This window comes from Stylophora pistillata, chromosome 9 (assembly GCF_964205215.1).
Source record: "Stylophora pistillata chromosome 9, jaStyPist1.2, whole genome shotgun sequence".
Classification (NCBI taxonomy): domain Eukaryota; kingdom Metazoa; phylum Cnidaria; class Anthozoa; order Scleractinia; family Pocilloporidae; genus Stylophora; species Stylophora pistillata.
In genome coordinates this window covers 6,244,575-6,257,700 of record NC_142527.1, presented here as the reverse complement: position 1 = coordinate 6,257,700, position 13,126 = coordinate 6,244,575, and the positions used below count along the sequence as shown (strand labels likewise).

The following is a 13,126-nucleotide window of genomic DNA, read 5'->3' as shown; positions in this document are numbered from 1 at the left end:
GACTTGCCGACAAAGGATACCGCTTTGGTTACGTTACGTTGACGACACAATTACCGCCGTTCGACACGGCGAAATTGACGCATTCCACAACCACCTTAATGAACAAAACACTGACATACAGTTTACCAGAGAAGTCGAAGAAAATGGCAAACTTCCTTTTCTAGACTGCCTGGTAAGCCACAATGACAACTCATTACGAACGACGGTTTACAGGAAACCGACACACACCGACAGATTACTAGACGAGTCATCCTACAACCCTACATCACACAAAGCCACAACTATCAGAACTCTAACACAACGCGCACAACTAGTATGTGACTCGACAGACAGCTTATCCGACGAGAACAAATACCTTCACCGTGTTTTTACGAAGAACAACTACAACAACGACTTCATCCGACGAAACACTCACCGACCCACTAGCACTACCGAAACAAACGACACCGCAACCCCTACGACTACAGCAACCATACCGTACATAAAAGGCATGTTTGAAAACATCTCGCGCATCTTACTACCCTTCAATATCCGCGTCGCCCACAAACCCATCACCACACTACGTCAGTTACTAACCAACGTTAAAGACAAAGACGAACCGAGGAACAGACAGGGAACGATTTATAAGATCAATTTTTCCGACTGCCAAGCCTCCTACATAGGTCAGACTGGCAGAAACCTCACAGCAAGACTGACTGAACACAGACGGGCGACCAGGAAAGGTGATGTCAGCAATCACATTGCTGAAAACCATCGACTTACCAACCACAACATTGACTGGGACTCTGCGCAATGCCTAACCTACAGCACTGACTATTTTCAACGACTGACTCTGGAAAGCTGGTTTACTAACTTAGAACAGACTCCCCTAAACAGATGTCAACAACTACCCGCCCCATACAAACGACTCATTCACGACATAAACATCACAAACGACCGAAAAAAAACGACCTAACTTTACCGACAGATCGAAACAGACCAATCACGACCGACTTACGTCACTTGAGTCTTACAGCCAATAACATCAGGGCAAAACCAACCGATCATTTCACACGAACTGGAATAAGAACATTCTACTGACAACAATCATTCATTTGACTCTGATGATGACTTCCGCGCAGGTTGTCGAAACGTCAGTCACTGCCACCGACAACAGTCCTTCTCAGGACTACACTCACCCGGACGATCAGACTACACCTACACATGTTACCCCCGGGTTCAAGCCATTTACTGAAATAACAATGCAACGAATTCCTATCAATTTACTTGAAACGTTGCGTAACTCATGATCAAAAACGCTTGGAGCAATTAACCTTCCTCCGTCGATAACGCGACCAAAAGTAACAATAATCAACAGGAGTTCACGAAAATCATAATAATCTACATCAAAATAACTCGAGAATTCAAAATCGATCACAAGATTAACCATTTGGGCGTTCCTAGCTTATCGTCTCCTTCTTTGATTCACTCCCTTTTAGATTAAAAACAATAAATTGTACTATTGTACGACCCTGTACGTTAGCGTACTTCCATCCAAAATAAGAAAACTAGACAAAAAAGGAAGCTAACAAAATTACTCACATATTGGTCCCGCTTGGGTCAAAAGTTAGGAACCAAAAACAGCGAATCGAACAAATAGAGAAATGGACAAGGCGAAATACAATCACACACTGGCTAAAGGGACGCTATCCGAGGCTTTTATACGTGGGTGGGGACGCTAAAATATCTGATTACAAACCAATAGACAATAGACAACAACGTAACCACATCCGCAACTAAAGTAATACGTAAAAGAGAGATCAAATTCGACTTCTGCTAAATGAATCGTTTGTAGTATCCTTAACAGATTTCACGTGCTGCACGTTTTCTGAGAAAGCCGTAAATCTCTACGTGGCCTTTCCTTTCATCTGGGCACACAAATCAGCTACAAAAAATCTTGGATCTTGGTGTATTTTTGAAGCTGTTTGTCTTCTCCAACTCCAACACTGAGTTGCTTTTGTCAGCAATCTTTTCTCCTTTTGCTTTTCAGATATGGATGGCTCATTGATGCCACCGCTCGTTTTCCAATGCAAACAAAAAAGAATGGTTGCGGAAATTATGTTGGCATTATTGGATCGTCCAGTAAAAAGAGCAAAGGCAACAAGTACAACGCCTGGTGTTATATTCAGTGAAAACTCAACGAGAAGGAACTGAAGGAGTCAGGGACCAATATGCTTAGACTTAGAGAATCTAACAACTCATAAATCCTCAACTGGTTTCACTCCAATGTTAGTTGAAAAGGCACAGAATGCCTAAGATTGATAGGTGATGACTTCATTATCCTTATCGTAGGCATCTAAGCGTCCGCTCCAACAAAATTAGTAAGTGAAAAGGGTAGCAGATGAATTTACATAAACAAAGCACCACAGTTGGAAGAGTTCTCACGTTAATGAAAAAAAATAATAATAATCCGTCTCACTCAAACAAAACCTTAAAAGTACCACGAAACAGTATCACAAATGCAGTGGACCCGATGAAAATGATCGAAAAGAGCCAGAAAAAAAGGTGATCACAAGTAACAGCAATTGAGCGCCAGATTTTTCGATTGTAATCTTTTATTAGCTCAATGTTATTTCCCTCGCCTTTTATCTTAATCTTCTTTAGCTCCGGATAAACTGGGACCTGAGTAACATTCGTTTCTGCATCACTTCCGACAGTATTGCCATCATGTGTGTTCACAGCATTGTTTCTGAAAAGTTTTGTAATTTTCCACTTGCTTTCAACACTTACGTTCTTCAGTTTCTTTGCTTAGCGCTTTTTTTTAAAGAGTTTTGAAACGGTTGGGAGGTTCACTCACGGAATGGTAGATCCTGAAGACAATGATAGTACCAATTATTGGCAGTGTTATCTCAAGCATGGTGATGATGTAGTAAATGCCAAGAATGGGTAGCGTATCCGACTTTTCTGGGAGCATATCAGCCATAATGAGAAGATAAACACTGATTGAAAGCATGACGGTGGAGCAAAAACCAATCCGTTCAGAAATTTCTGGAGGAATTGCGAAACTGGCTAGAACCAAAAGAGTGCAAACGACGCAAGGCATTATCATCAGCATGGTGTAGTAAAGGGGCCTTCGCTTGATCTTTAATGTGTACTCTATAAGAGAGTGTTCGTGTCTTGCATCCCCATGTTGTTGAGATATCCTTCTCAAAATATTCCTGTCCAGATAATCCCTTTCTTCATTGTCATCGAACTGGTTTTTTCCAAGTTTTGGTCTCCCTGGAAAAGAAAAGAAAAGAAAAAACTCGAGAAATCGAAGAAACAATGAGAAATCAAAGGAAAAGAAGAGAAAAAGGGCACTCATCACTTTTCTTGAGAGGGACAAATGTGAAATTCAAATCATTATTCAGGATACTGCTGCTCTTCCTAGAATTGGCGATGAAATAAACAATCCATTTAGACGCCAGAATTTTTCCGGAAAGCTTAAATGTAAAAACATCATGCAGTAAATGTATAAGCGAAAGTATAACCAGAAACTCGTTTTCTAGTAAGCAAATAATAAACAAGTGTAAGGTAACTACCAAATGGGGGCATGGAATGGATTTCTACCACAGTGCTTCCATAATTCGCCGATACGAAAATAAGAGAACAATTCTGCTTATTGAAAGGAAACAAGCTGACTTCCACGTTGCAACTAGCATACTGCTTTCAAGATTTGCTATCGAACTCCAAGTGCACCTTCCACTGCTATCAACCACAGCCCAGTTCTTGAACAGTTTCTTGTGAACAGCTTTCCGAACCTGTTTATCGTCGCTCAGCAACAAGAATAAGGAAGAACTCTCTGTTCAGTTGATTTATTTTCAATCGATGACTGACGACTACGATTAGTAACTCATTGATTGATTGATTGATACACCTTTTAACGAACAAATATTTGGCTACCTGACTGAATTGATAGATCTATTGTTAATTGGATGGAGTCAACATTCATCCGACTGAGTGTGTATAAGATTGGATCGAGGATAACACTCCTACATAAACCCAAAAAGTAATTTACTTGTTGTAGAGGACGGTATCTGGCACCCATATTTCCGTTGGGTTCACGGTGATTTGATCAATACCTCCATAACCTTTCTTCCATTCGAGGAACAGAATATGCCACCTCTGCAAATTTTAATGCTACAGCAACTGAGAGAAATTAGTTCAAAGTAATCATCTAATAATGTTATCATGTCCCCCATTCTCTCTATTTTCGAATTTGTGGTTGTCACAGCTGCTACCGCATAGGTTTATTTATTCGTCACCCTTGATCGTTCATTTCTCCGTTTGCTCTATTGGCCAAGTTAATGAATAAGTTAATAAATACATGTATGAATGATTAAAAGAAAGAAAGAAAATAAATGAATGAATGAGTAAACAACGCAGTAATTAATGGAAGACAGAGTAAATGAATGAAACTTCAGGCAAACTATCAATATACAACTATATTAAAGAGCGAAGGCCTTGAGCTCATCATGACAGGACGGAAAATGCGTACAAACGACTATTAAAATGGAGCAGAATATGCAAATGTAACACTCACTCAGATGTAAACAAATCGATGTTGTAAAAGGATATGCTGCTTTTGATAATTTCATTTAGTTATCTCAGATTAAGGAATATAAACTTTGTGTCCCGAACATGTGCTTAGTCTCTTCACTGCGCATGCGCTAGACTATTGCGTAAGCTTAGCTAATGTAACATCTCCACCCTAAGAAAGGCTAAAAACAGAAATATAAGTTTCTAACAAAAAGTAACAGCCAAAGAAAAAAAAAAAAGAGAGAACAAAACAGAAACAACAAAAATAACAATAAAAACAGAGTTTATAAGTGTTTCTCTGAGTGTTTATTCATCAGCGTTCGGACAGCAAAAGGACGCTTATAAGTCTAGTTTAGATGGCTCCTTTACAATGCGGCCACTCCTGGTTGTCCTCGGCAACTTGTTACTGCCTTGGTTGGAAGGTAACGGTGACTTGGCAGGCGCCTGAGGTAATTCTGATGATGACGTCTGAAGAGGTAAGGGCTTTGTCTCATGGCTGTCCGGCAGTGTACTCTCCTGGTTGCTAATAACTTGTTCTCTACAGGTTGTTGGTGTTTTCTGGAAAGGTAAAGGCTTTAGCTGGACTCTGTTGCGTCTTAGCTAAGACTCACTCGTTGTCTTCATTATGTAGGACCTTGGTTTACTGGTCTCTTCCTTTACCTCTGCGGGAATCCATTCCTTGGTCTGTGGTTGGAACACGACTACTTGCTCGCCTTGATTTAGTCGTCGAAGCGTATGTGTCCCTTGGCGGTCGTACTTGTTTCTCTGGGTGTCCTGTCGATTTTGTAGTTGCTCTCTGTTGCTATCAAAAGCTTGTAAACGTTGGAGGTGGCCACTGCATGGCAGTTGTGTGCGGTAAGCTCTACGGTTCAGCAGCTGAGAAGGTGACGGTAAGTTGCTGTCTACAGGCGTGGTCCGGTATGTCAGAAATGCTAAGTAAGGGTCTTGTCCCGAGGCTTCTGCTTTTCGTAGAAGGTTCTTTACTGTCTGGACTGACCGCTCTACGAAGCCGTTGCTTTTTGGATACAGTGGCGAGCTTGTCACATGGTCAATGCCCCACTGCTTGCAAAAGGCTGCAGATTCTTGACTGTTGTACTGTGGGCCGTTATCAGATATCAAGGTTTCTGGTACCCCATTTTCTGCAAACATTGACTTGAGGTGGTTAATGAGAGCAGTAGATGTAGTGGAGCTCAGCTTTCTCACGACGGGGTACTTGCTGTAATAATCTGTTACCAACAGATATTGGGCGCCTAAGTAGTCGAACAAATCGGTGGCAAGTTTTTGCCAAGGAAAACTGGGTATACAGTGAGGGTGTAAGGGTTCCTTTGGTTGGCGTTTAGAAAACTGTATGCAAGTGGCGCAGTTGGAAGCCATTTCATTAATATCCTTTGAGATACCTGGCCAAATAACACAGTCTCTCGCTTTCAAGTTACACGTTTCTGCCCCCAGATGGCCTTGGTGAATAATCTGAAGTATCTGAGGACGCATGTTGCTTGGAATCAGAAGATGATGTCCCTTCAAGATGAGGCCATTTTCAACACTTAGATCTTCTCTGAAGTTCAAAACTCTTTCAGGTTAGCAGGGCATTCGTTTGGATATTCAGGCCATCCTTGATGAATGACATCCTTCAAATGGCTGAGCACAATATCTTGACTTGTGTGGTTTCGTATTTCATCCAGTTTAGCTGGGCTAGCGGGCAAGGTATGGCTAATGGCATCAACTTCAAGTAGCGGTGTTTTTGAATCCTCGTTGGGGGATTCCATGCAGCAGACTCTGGATAAGGTATCTGCTACAACGTTTGTTTTGCCTTGAATGTATTTAATTTCCGCGTTGTATTTGGACATCTTCAGGAGGCGCCTCTGGAGGCGTGGTGATGCACTGGCTCTGCTCTTCTTCCACATGCTTTCAAGCGGTTTGTGGTCTGTTTCGACAACCACTTGCTTACCAAAGACGTAGTGGCTGAATCGCTCTAAGGACCAACAGGCAGCTAAAAGTTCTCTTTCTTTGTTGCTGTATCGGGATTCCGTATCGCTGAGTTATCGGCTTGCATAGCACACCGCTTTACCGTCTTGTATGAGTACACACCCAAGTCCTTTTAAGCTTGCATCTGACTGAATCACATTGTCATTTCTGGATCATAATAGGCCAGCACTGGTGCTTCGGTGATTATTTGTTTGAGACTTTGAAATGCTTTGTGATGCTCTGGTTGCCATACAAAGGGTGTGCCTTTCTTCATCAGTTGCCTCAGGGGCTCTGAGTTCTGGGCCATGATCGGGGAGAATCTGTTCAGGTAGTTGACGATCCCCATGAAGGTCTGCAATTTAGCTAGATTCTGTGGGGAAGACATGTCTCTGATAGCCTTAATCTTGAGATCATCAGCTCTTAGACCATCTGCAGTCCACGTAAACCCAAAAAAGGATGTTTAGTCTACTTTAAACTGAAACTTATCCGGGTTGAATCGTATACTGTTCTCCCGTGCTGTGTCAAGGACATTCAGTATGTGCTGATCGTGCTCTGATTCGCTATTGCCGTAAACAAAGGTATCGTCTGCAATACCACTCAGGCCATCGAGGTTTCCAAACACATTGTCCATTTTTTCTTGGAACACGTCTCCGCTGCAGGTAAGTCCGAAAGGCAGCCTCTTCCATCTGTATTTGCCCCATGGAGTACTGAAAGTGCAAAGTTTGCTGCTCTCGTCGTCCAGTTCAACTTGCCAAAATCCGCTTCGGGCATCGAGGATACTAAAGTGGGAGGCGCCACTGACCTTGGGTATCACATCATCTATGGTTCTCACATAGTAAGGGGTGCGCTGAATGGCTTTATTGAGGTCACGGGGTTCTAGGCATAAGCGGATCGTGCCGTTGGGATTTCTTATGACCACTGTTGAATTGACCCATGGTGTATACTCATCATGTATTTCTATTAGAATGCCTGCCTTTGTTAGCCGTAGAAGTTCTTCTCGGTAGGCACTTTGCAGGTGACTGGAATCTGCCGTGGGGGGTGTTGTACTGGGGGAATATCCGACTTAGTTTCTATATGGTATAGGGGGCCAGGGAAACAGCCAAGTCCAGTAAAGACATCTTGATACTCTTTCAGAAGGTATTCTTTCGTCACTGGGAAGGGATGTGGCTTACCACGTGCGTCGAATAGTTTAAAGGACTGACTGGTTGATTTGCTGCTACTTTCAACGGCGACGGCCCAGTTAAGTTTGAGAAGATTCAGACTTTGGGCTGATATGTTACCAATGATGGGAGGCCCATCGACATCTACAACTTCCGCCTGGATTACTTTGGGTTTTGGTTTGTTAGGGCCCTTTACGTAAACCTGACAGGAGCCCAAGTTCGGGATTTCAGTTCCACCATATGCTGTTAGCTTGGCGGTAGGTTTCTGTAGATTCATAACCCTAGGGGCAAGTTGATTGTACAAGGATGTGGCTATGATGATGGTTTCTGCACCAGAGTCTATTTTACATAGGACGGGTGTCTGTTTTCCTGCTGGGCTCAGTGATATGGAGACTTCCAAGAGGGCTTTCTCTCTAGAAGAGATGGCATGGACACTACTGGTTAAGGGTGTTACACCAACTGGGCCCAGAAATATGTGATCATTAGGGTCTGGTACAGACTCGCTTGCACCATTACTTGTAGCTTCAATGTCATGCACATCTTTCTTTTTTAACCTTGATAGGCATACCTTTGCTAGGTGTCCTACTTTATGACAATAATGGCATGTGGCATTCTTCGCTGGGCACTGATCTCTGGAATGAGGACCCCAGCCGCAATTCCTGCAAGCCTGAGATTTATCTGAGCTAGTGTTTTGTCGCTGATTTTTGAAGCCTTGGTATCCTTTAGGTGCACTGATGGAGTGTACTTCGGTATTCATTAACTGAAGCTGTTTCTCCGCTGACTCTTCTGACTTGGCCATCTCGCGAGCTGTGTTAAACGTGAGAGCATTCCAACCTTGAAACAGTCCTTACGTATACGGTCAGATTTCATACCCAGCACAAGAAAATCTCTAAGGAAACGATCGTTGTGTTCGGCTGGATAGTTGGCTTCCTTCACAAGAATTCTTAGTTTCGCAATAAATTCCTCAAGAGAGAGAGAGTACCTTGTCGAAGGTTATAAAGCTCCCACGCTGCTATTAACTCATTCGAGTGTGGTTTCACGAAGTGCTCAAATCTTTCCCAATAGTTGTCCAGCTTTTTCTGCTCGTCTGCAGACAGATCCCAGCTGTTGAACAGTTCGATACCTTGCTCTCCCGACTAGTACAACAAATGTTTACACTTGATTTCCTCGTCAATTTTTAGCCATCGGTCCGGCGAATAGCAATTAGCATCTTTGTTTCCACATTTTGAACCGGCTGTATAGATTTTCGTCTGTACTCCAGTCAATTGACGGGCCTTTGTCGATGAAGGACGCAGTCGCCATGTTGAGTTTGTTTCACTCGTTCGCTGAAGCTTGTGAGACTTACGCCAGTCACCTGAGCTAAATTGTTGTCCGCATCAACAGTAAAAATCCTTTCTTTTCCAATCCCGCTCCTGACACCATGTAAAAGGATATGCTGCTTTTGATAATTTTATTTAGTTATCTCAGATCAAGGAATATAAACTTTGTGGCCCGAACATGTACTTAGTCTCTTCACTGCCCATGCGCTAGACCATTGCGTAAGCTTAGCTAATGTAACAGATATGTCGACGGCAGATCAATATTGATAGCGACCTTCCGAAATTATACGGGAACGCCTCTACTACCACATTTCCGAAATAATGGCGCGACATTAAAATTTAACTCGACCTTTCTTGAAAGGAGTTTCGATTTTAACTAAAATACTCGTCGCAGTTAGCACATGTGTAACTGAATTAAAGCTCCTTGAAAGAATGAAGGTGTAAGTATGAGTGAAAATGCTCAATACAATCGCTTTTCCGCGATCATCTTTCGCCATCATTTGCATCTTTGTGGAAGATTAATATTCCTCGCCGTTCCCGGGTATGTTTTGCTTTTCACGAAGCGTCCAGGTCACAATCGTTCTTAAATACAATTTCAAGCCCTCATTCTTCTCACTGCGAGCCCTCAATATTTATATCGTTAATATAGCTAAATTGAGTAAACGGCAAATTGTTATAGAGGGAAGCGAAGCGTTGTTTTCGCGACTGGTCAATTGTTTACTTTTCAGATGGTTTCACTTCTCATCTGAAGTTGGTGACTACGCAGACATTAATTTGTGAAAATCATTGTGTGTACACTCCTAAATGTTAAAAATATATGAAGTCGAAGGAACCACAGCATGAAATTTTGAATTTACGGTTCCGTAAAGACGTCGTAAAGAAAGCGTTAAGATCCTCTTTACTTATCTTTACAAGCTTCTTTAGACTTTCGTAAAGAGAGTCTTTACGCGATGTAAACGGTTGAATATAAAGATCACGTAATGAGACTATAAACGGTTTCTTTACGCGTATTGTAAAAAATCGTAAAGCAAATGTTTACGATATTTTACGGTGATTGTAAAGTGTTTCGAAAGGCGGTCTTTACGCCTATTGTAAAAATTCGTAAAAAGGATGTTTGCTAATTTTTACGGCGACTGTAAAGCTTTTGTAGTTTTCCGTTTTCTTCAGTTTTCATCCGACCATTGCAAACGTAGATTTGAGTTAATTTAACGACATACTCTTATCAAACGCGCATCGTTCAGGGTCTATTCAGAATTTTACGATATTTTACGCTTCAATAAAACGGTCAAACCTCTCAGAATGCACCCAGTCCCAGGAAGAACTACAACACATTTCGCACTTTCCAATTTATTAGTAGTGTAAGGCGTCTACTCCGGCAATCCCGCGGAGCCTGGGACCGAGTTTAAATAAGAATGAAAAAATCGCTCGGCCAAGTGATTGGGACCGAGTTTACTTTATGCAAATGAGTCCGAAGTGAGAGCCGAGGTGCCGAAGTATCGAAGTGCCGAAGTGATAGCCGAAGTGCCGAAGTATTGGCCGAAGAGATATGATCAGTCATGTGAGCAGTTAGTCAGGTCATCACCCTTTCACGGATTATAACGTACACGTAAACGTGATCGGCAGATGCCTTATATGTGTTATAAGTGTGTAAGGATTTGAGGTAAAGGTAACGAATCTGATCCAACCGACGCGTCGGCCGACACACTACCGACACACCACCGATGCTGTACAAACAGCCGCTGTCGAACCTGGCTTTTCGAACCTGGTTTTTCGAAGGTTACAACATTCCGCTGAGTACGTGGCTTCATCTAATGTTCCTGTGGGCTATTCAAGGCTTCTGGAAGTAACATCGCCAGACTGACTAGCCTTTCAAAGCCTACAGTGATCCGTGCGCTAAGCGACTTGCAAACGGTATGTTCGACGAAAATTATGAACGCTGACATGAAGATCGGAGGTGTAGGAAAAACAGTGGAGATTGACGAGTCGAAGTTTGGAGTCAAGCGAAAGTACCAGCGAGGCAGAGTCTTTCTATTAGGTCCGGCCAACGTGTCAGCCGACGCGTCGGTTGGATCAGATTCGTTACCATAGACGGATTTGATAAGTATATATATGAATCAGTGTGGTACTCGCCATCCATGCGGGATGTATTACATGTCCTACTGCGCATGGCTGGGTCAACTTTACGCATGCGTTTTCTCGTCATTGGAAAAATACTTCATGTAAGTCTAGTCATCCTATCCTTTGCCGCCGCCGGTCCGAAAAGCCCGCTGCGGGGTTGCAACCCCGCAGGAGGATATTAATCAGTGTATGTTCTAAGTGCGATTCATTTTTTAGTCATCATGATGGATCCTAGAGTATCTGTGAGTATGATATTGGACGCCTTAATAAATATAGCGCGATTTGCTAATATGGAGGATTTAGAGAAATTTAAAAATCAATTGTATATAGCATTACGTGATGTAGATTCTACAAGTTTATTGGACTACGAGACCCAAGTGATTGTGGATAAAAAACGCGATGTCTTGGAAGATTTGTTAGAATATACGCAGGCAGTGATTACGAGAGAGCTTGCAGATTTTAGCAATCAAGATGGCAACTAGCGGTAGAGCATTACACAATTACATAGCGGACAATCCGAAAATAGCCGTGATGGAAGTAGAAAGTATCTTGGATTTAATGTCATTTGGCGACGAAGATTCATTGAGACGAATGATGCGTCACGCTCGAGCGTACATGAAACCTCATAATTTCGATAAAGGAATACGTGACAAGAAGGAGACGTATGCCAATAAAAGATTTGAATTTGACCAGACATTTCATGGGCATAGAAACGAGATAATGAAAGCCATCTATCATTACGTAGAGCATATATTTGACGAACATTGGGATAAAGAGTCTTTAGATTCCGAGTAGAGGATCAGTCTGCACTTCGCTTTGAAGTAGAGAACACATCATGGATTCGAACGTGACATTGGAAACTGTGAGATTAGAAAGGAAAAAATTGTTTACTGAATTTAAAGAGTTAACGATTCGTATCCGCGAGTTGGAAGCAGCGCGTGAATCTTTAAGCTTGTACGCATTTTTGTTCGTCCAATCATACATGTTTCAAAAAGAAAAAAAAAACTAATCTCTCGAGCTCGAAATGGGGAGCGCCTATTTTAAGTTATTAAATATATTGACGCGGACAGCAGGTTTATGCCCGTGTATGAAACAACGTAAAAGAAGAGATTCTGATAAACACGAACATAAAATTAAAGACGTGTAAACTTATTGTGCGTAAAGAATGATAAAGGTCCGTAAAGAACAGTGCGTAAATAATCGTAAAGGATGTTAAAGACGCGTAAAGTGTCACCAGCGAAATTGCTCAAATTACATAAAGTTTTACCTAAGACAGACGAAACACGATTATGTCAATTTTTGGGGAGTTACTAATTAGAAAGCAGTGAGTTGTATCCATCTTTGACCCATATTCTTTACGAATATGTAACATTGTTTACGTATTCTTTACGCGTTCCTTGCATTTACGCGTCTTTACGGAATGCGTTACTTTTCCGTAAAGAAAACGCCATATATTTACGGATCTTTACGCAAATGCTAAAGATACGTAAATTCATCATTTCATGCTGTGAACAGTTTTGTTCTAAGTCCACATTTTTTTCAACAAAATGAAAATATATTCATATCGGTTTAAAAGGTGAAGAGTTCGTAACACATAAAAAAACTGTCTTTTTTTTTTTTTTTTTTGATTTACGATGGCTTGAAATTCTATTTGAGAACGATTGTGGCCGCTTTAAAAAAAAAAAAATTCAGTGGCCACTTTTTTAAAAACAAAATATGCAAAGAAAAGGACAAGGAATATTCCGAAATTGTGCAAATGATCATGAAAGTGATTACTAAAAGGCGATCGCGTGACACTCGGTAAGTTGTAAGATGACATATGTTATCATGTATCAGACGAAATAGCAGTTTTCAAAATGTCCAGTCTGCATTCTGTACCCAATCTGCAGTCTGCAGTCTGCATTTTGTACCAAGTCTGCATTTCGTACCCGGTTTGCAGTCTGTAATTTGTACTGACCGATTGCTAAAATGTGAACTCTGACCATTCACCCAACATCACCCCAGCAGTTC

At 41.7% G+C, this 13,126-nt stretch overlaps 3 protein-coding genes across 3 annotated transcripts in view; 1 reads left to right on the top strand and 2 right to left on the bottom strand.

Moving 5' to 3' along the window:
• The window catches only part of LOC148722947 (uncharacterized), a 9,544-nt gene extending 6,536 nt beyond the window's left edge, over window positions 1–3,008 (top strand). Inside the window, exon 4 of the mRNA XM_088734095.1 lies at window positions 2,030–3,008. Coding sequence (XP_088590221.1) covers window positions 2,030–2,171 — 142 coding nt within the window. The 3' untranslated portion in view covers window positions 2,172–3,008. The remainder of the gene's footprint in view (window positions 1–2,029) is intronic.
• LOC148722946 (neuronal acetylcholine receptor subunit alpha-5-like) lies at window positions 2,455–3,343 on the bottom strand. The gene is given in 2 exon segments (XM_088734375.1): window positions 2,455–2,802; window positions 2,804–3,343. Coding segments are annotated over 2 exon segments (888 nt in total).
• Window positions 3,344–5,157: 1,814 nt separating this feature from the next.
• Window positions 5,158–6,045, bottom strand: LOC111335403 (uncharacterized protein K02A2.6). The gene has a single exon (XM_022941296.2). It carries the CDS (start codon window positions 6,043–6,045, stop codon window positions 5,158–5,160), a length of 888 nt encoding a protein of 295 aa, XP_022797031.2.
• Window positions 6,046–13,126: the final 7,081 nt, after the last annotated feature.

Bases quoted from the DNA above. Each gene is read 5' to 3' on its own strand.
- LOC111335403 (XM_022941296.2), bottom strand. From the start codon at position 6,045: ATGCGTCCTCAGATACTTCAGATTATTCACCAAGGCCATCTGGGGGCA.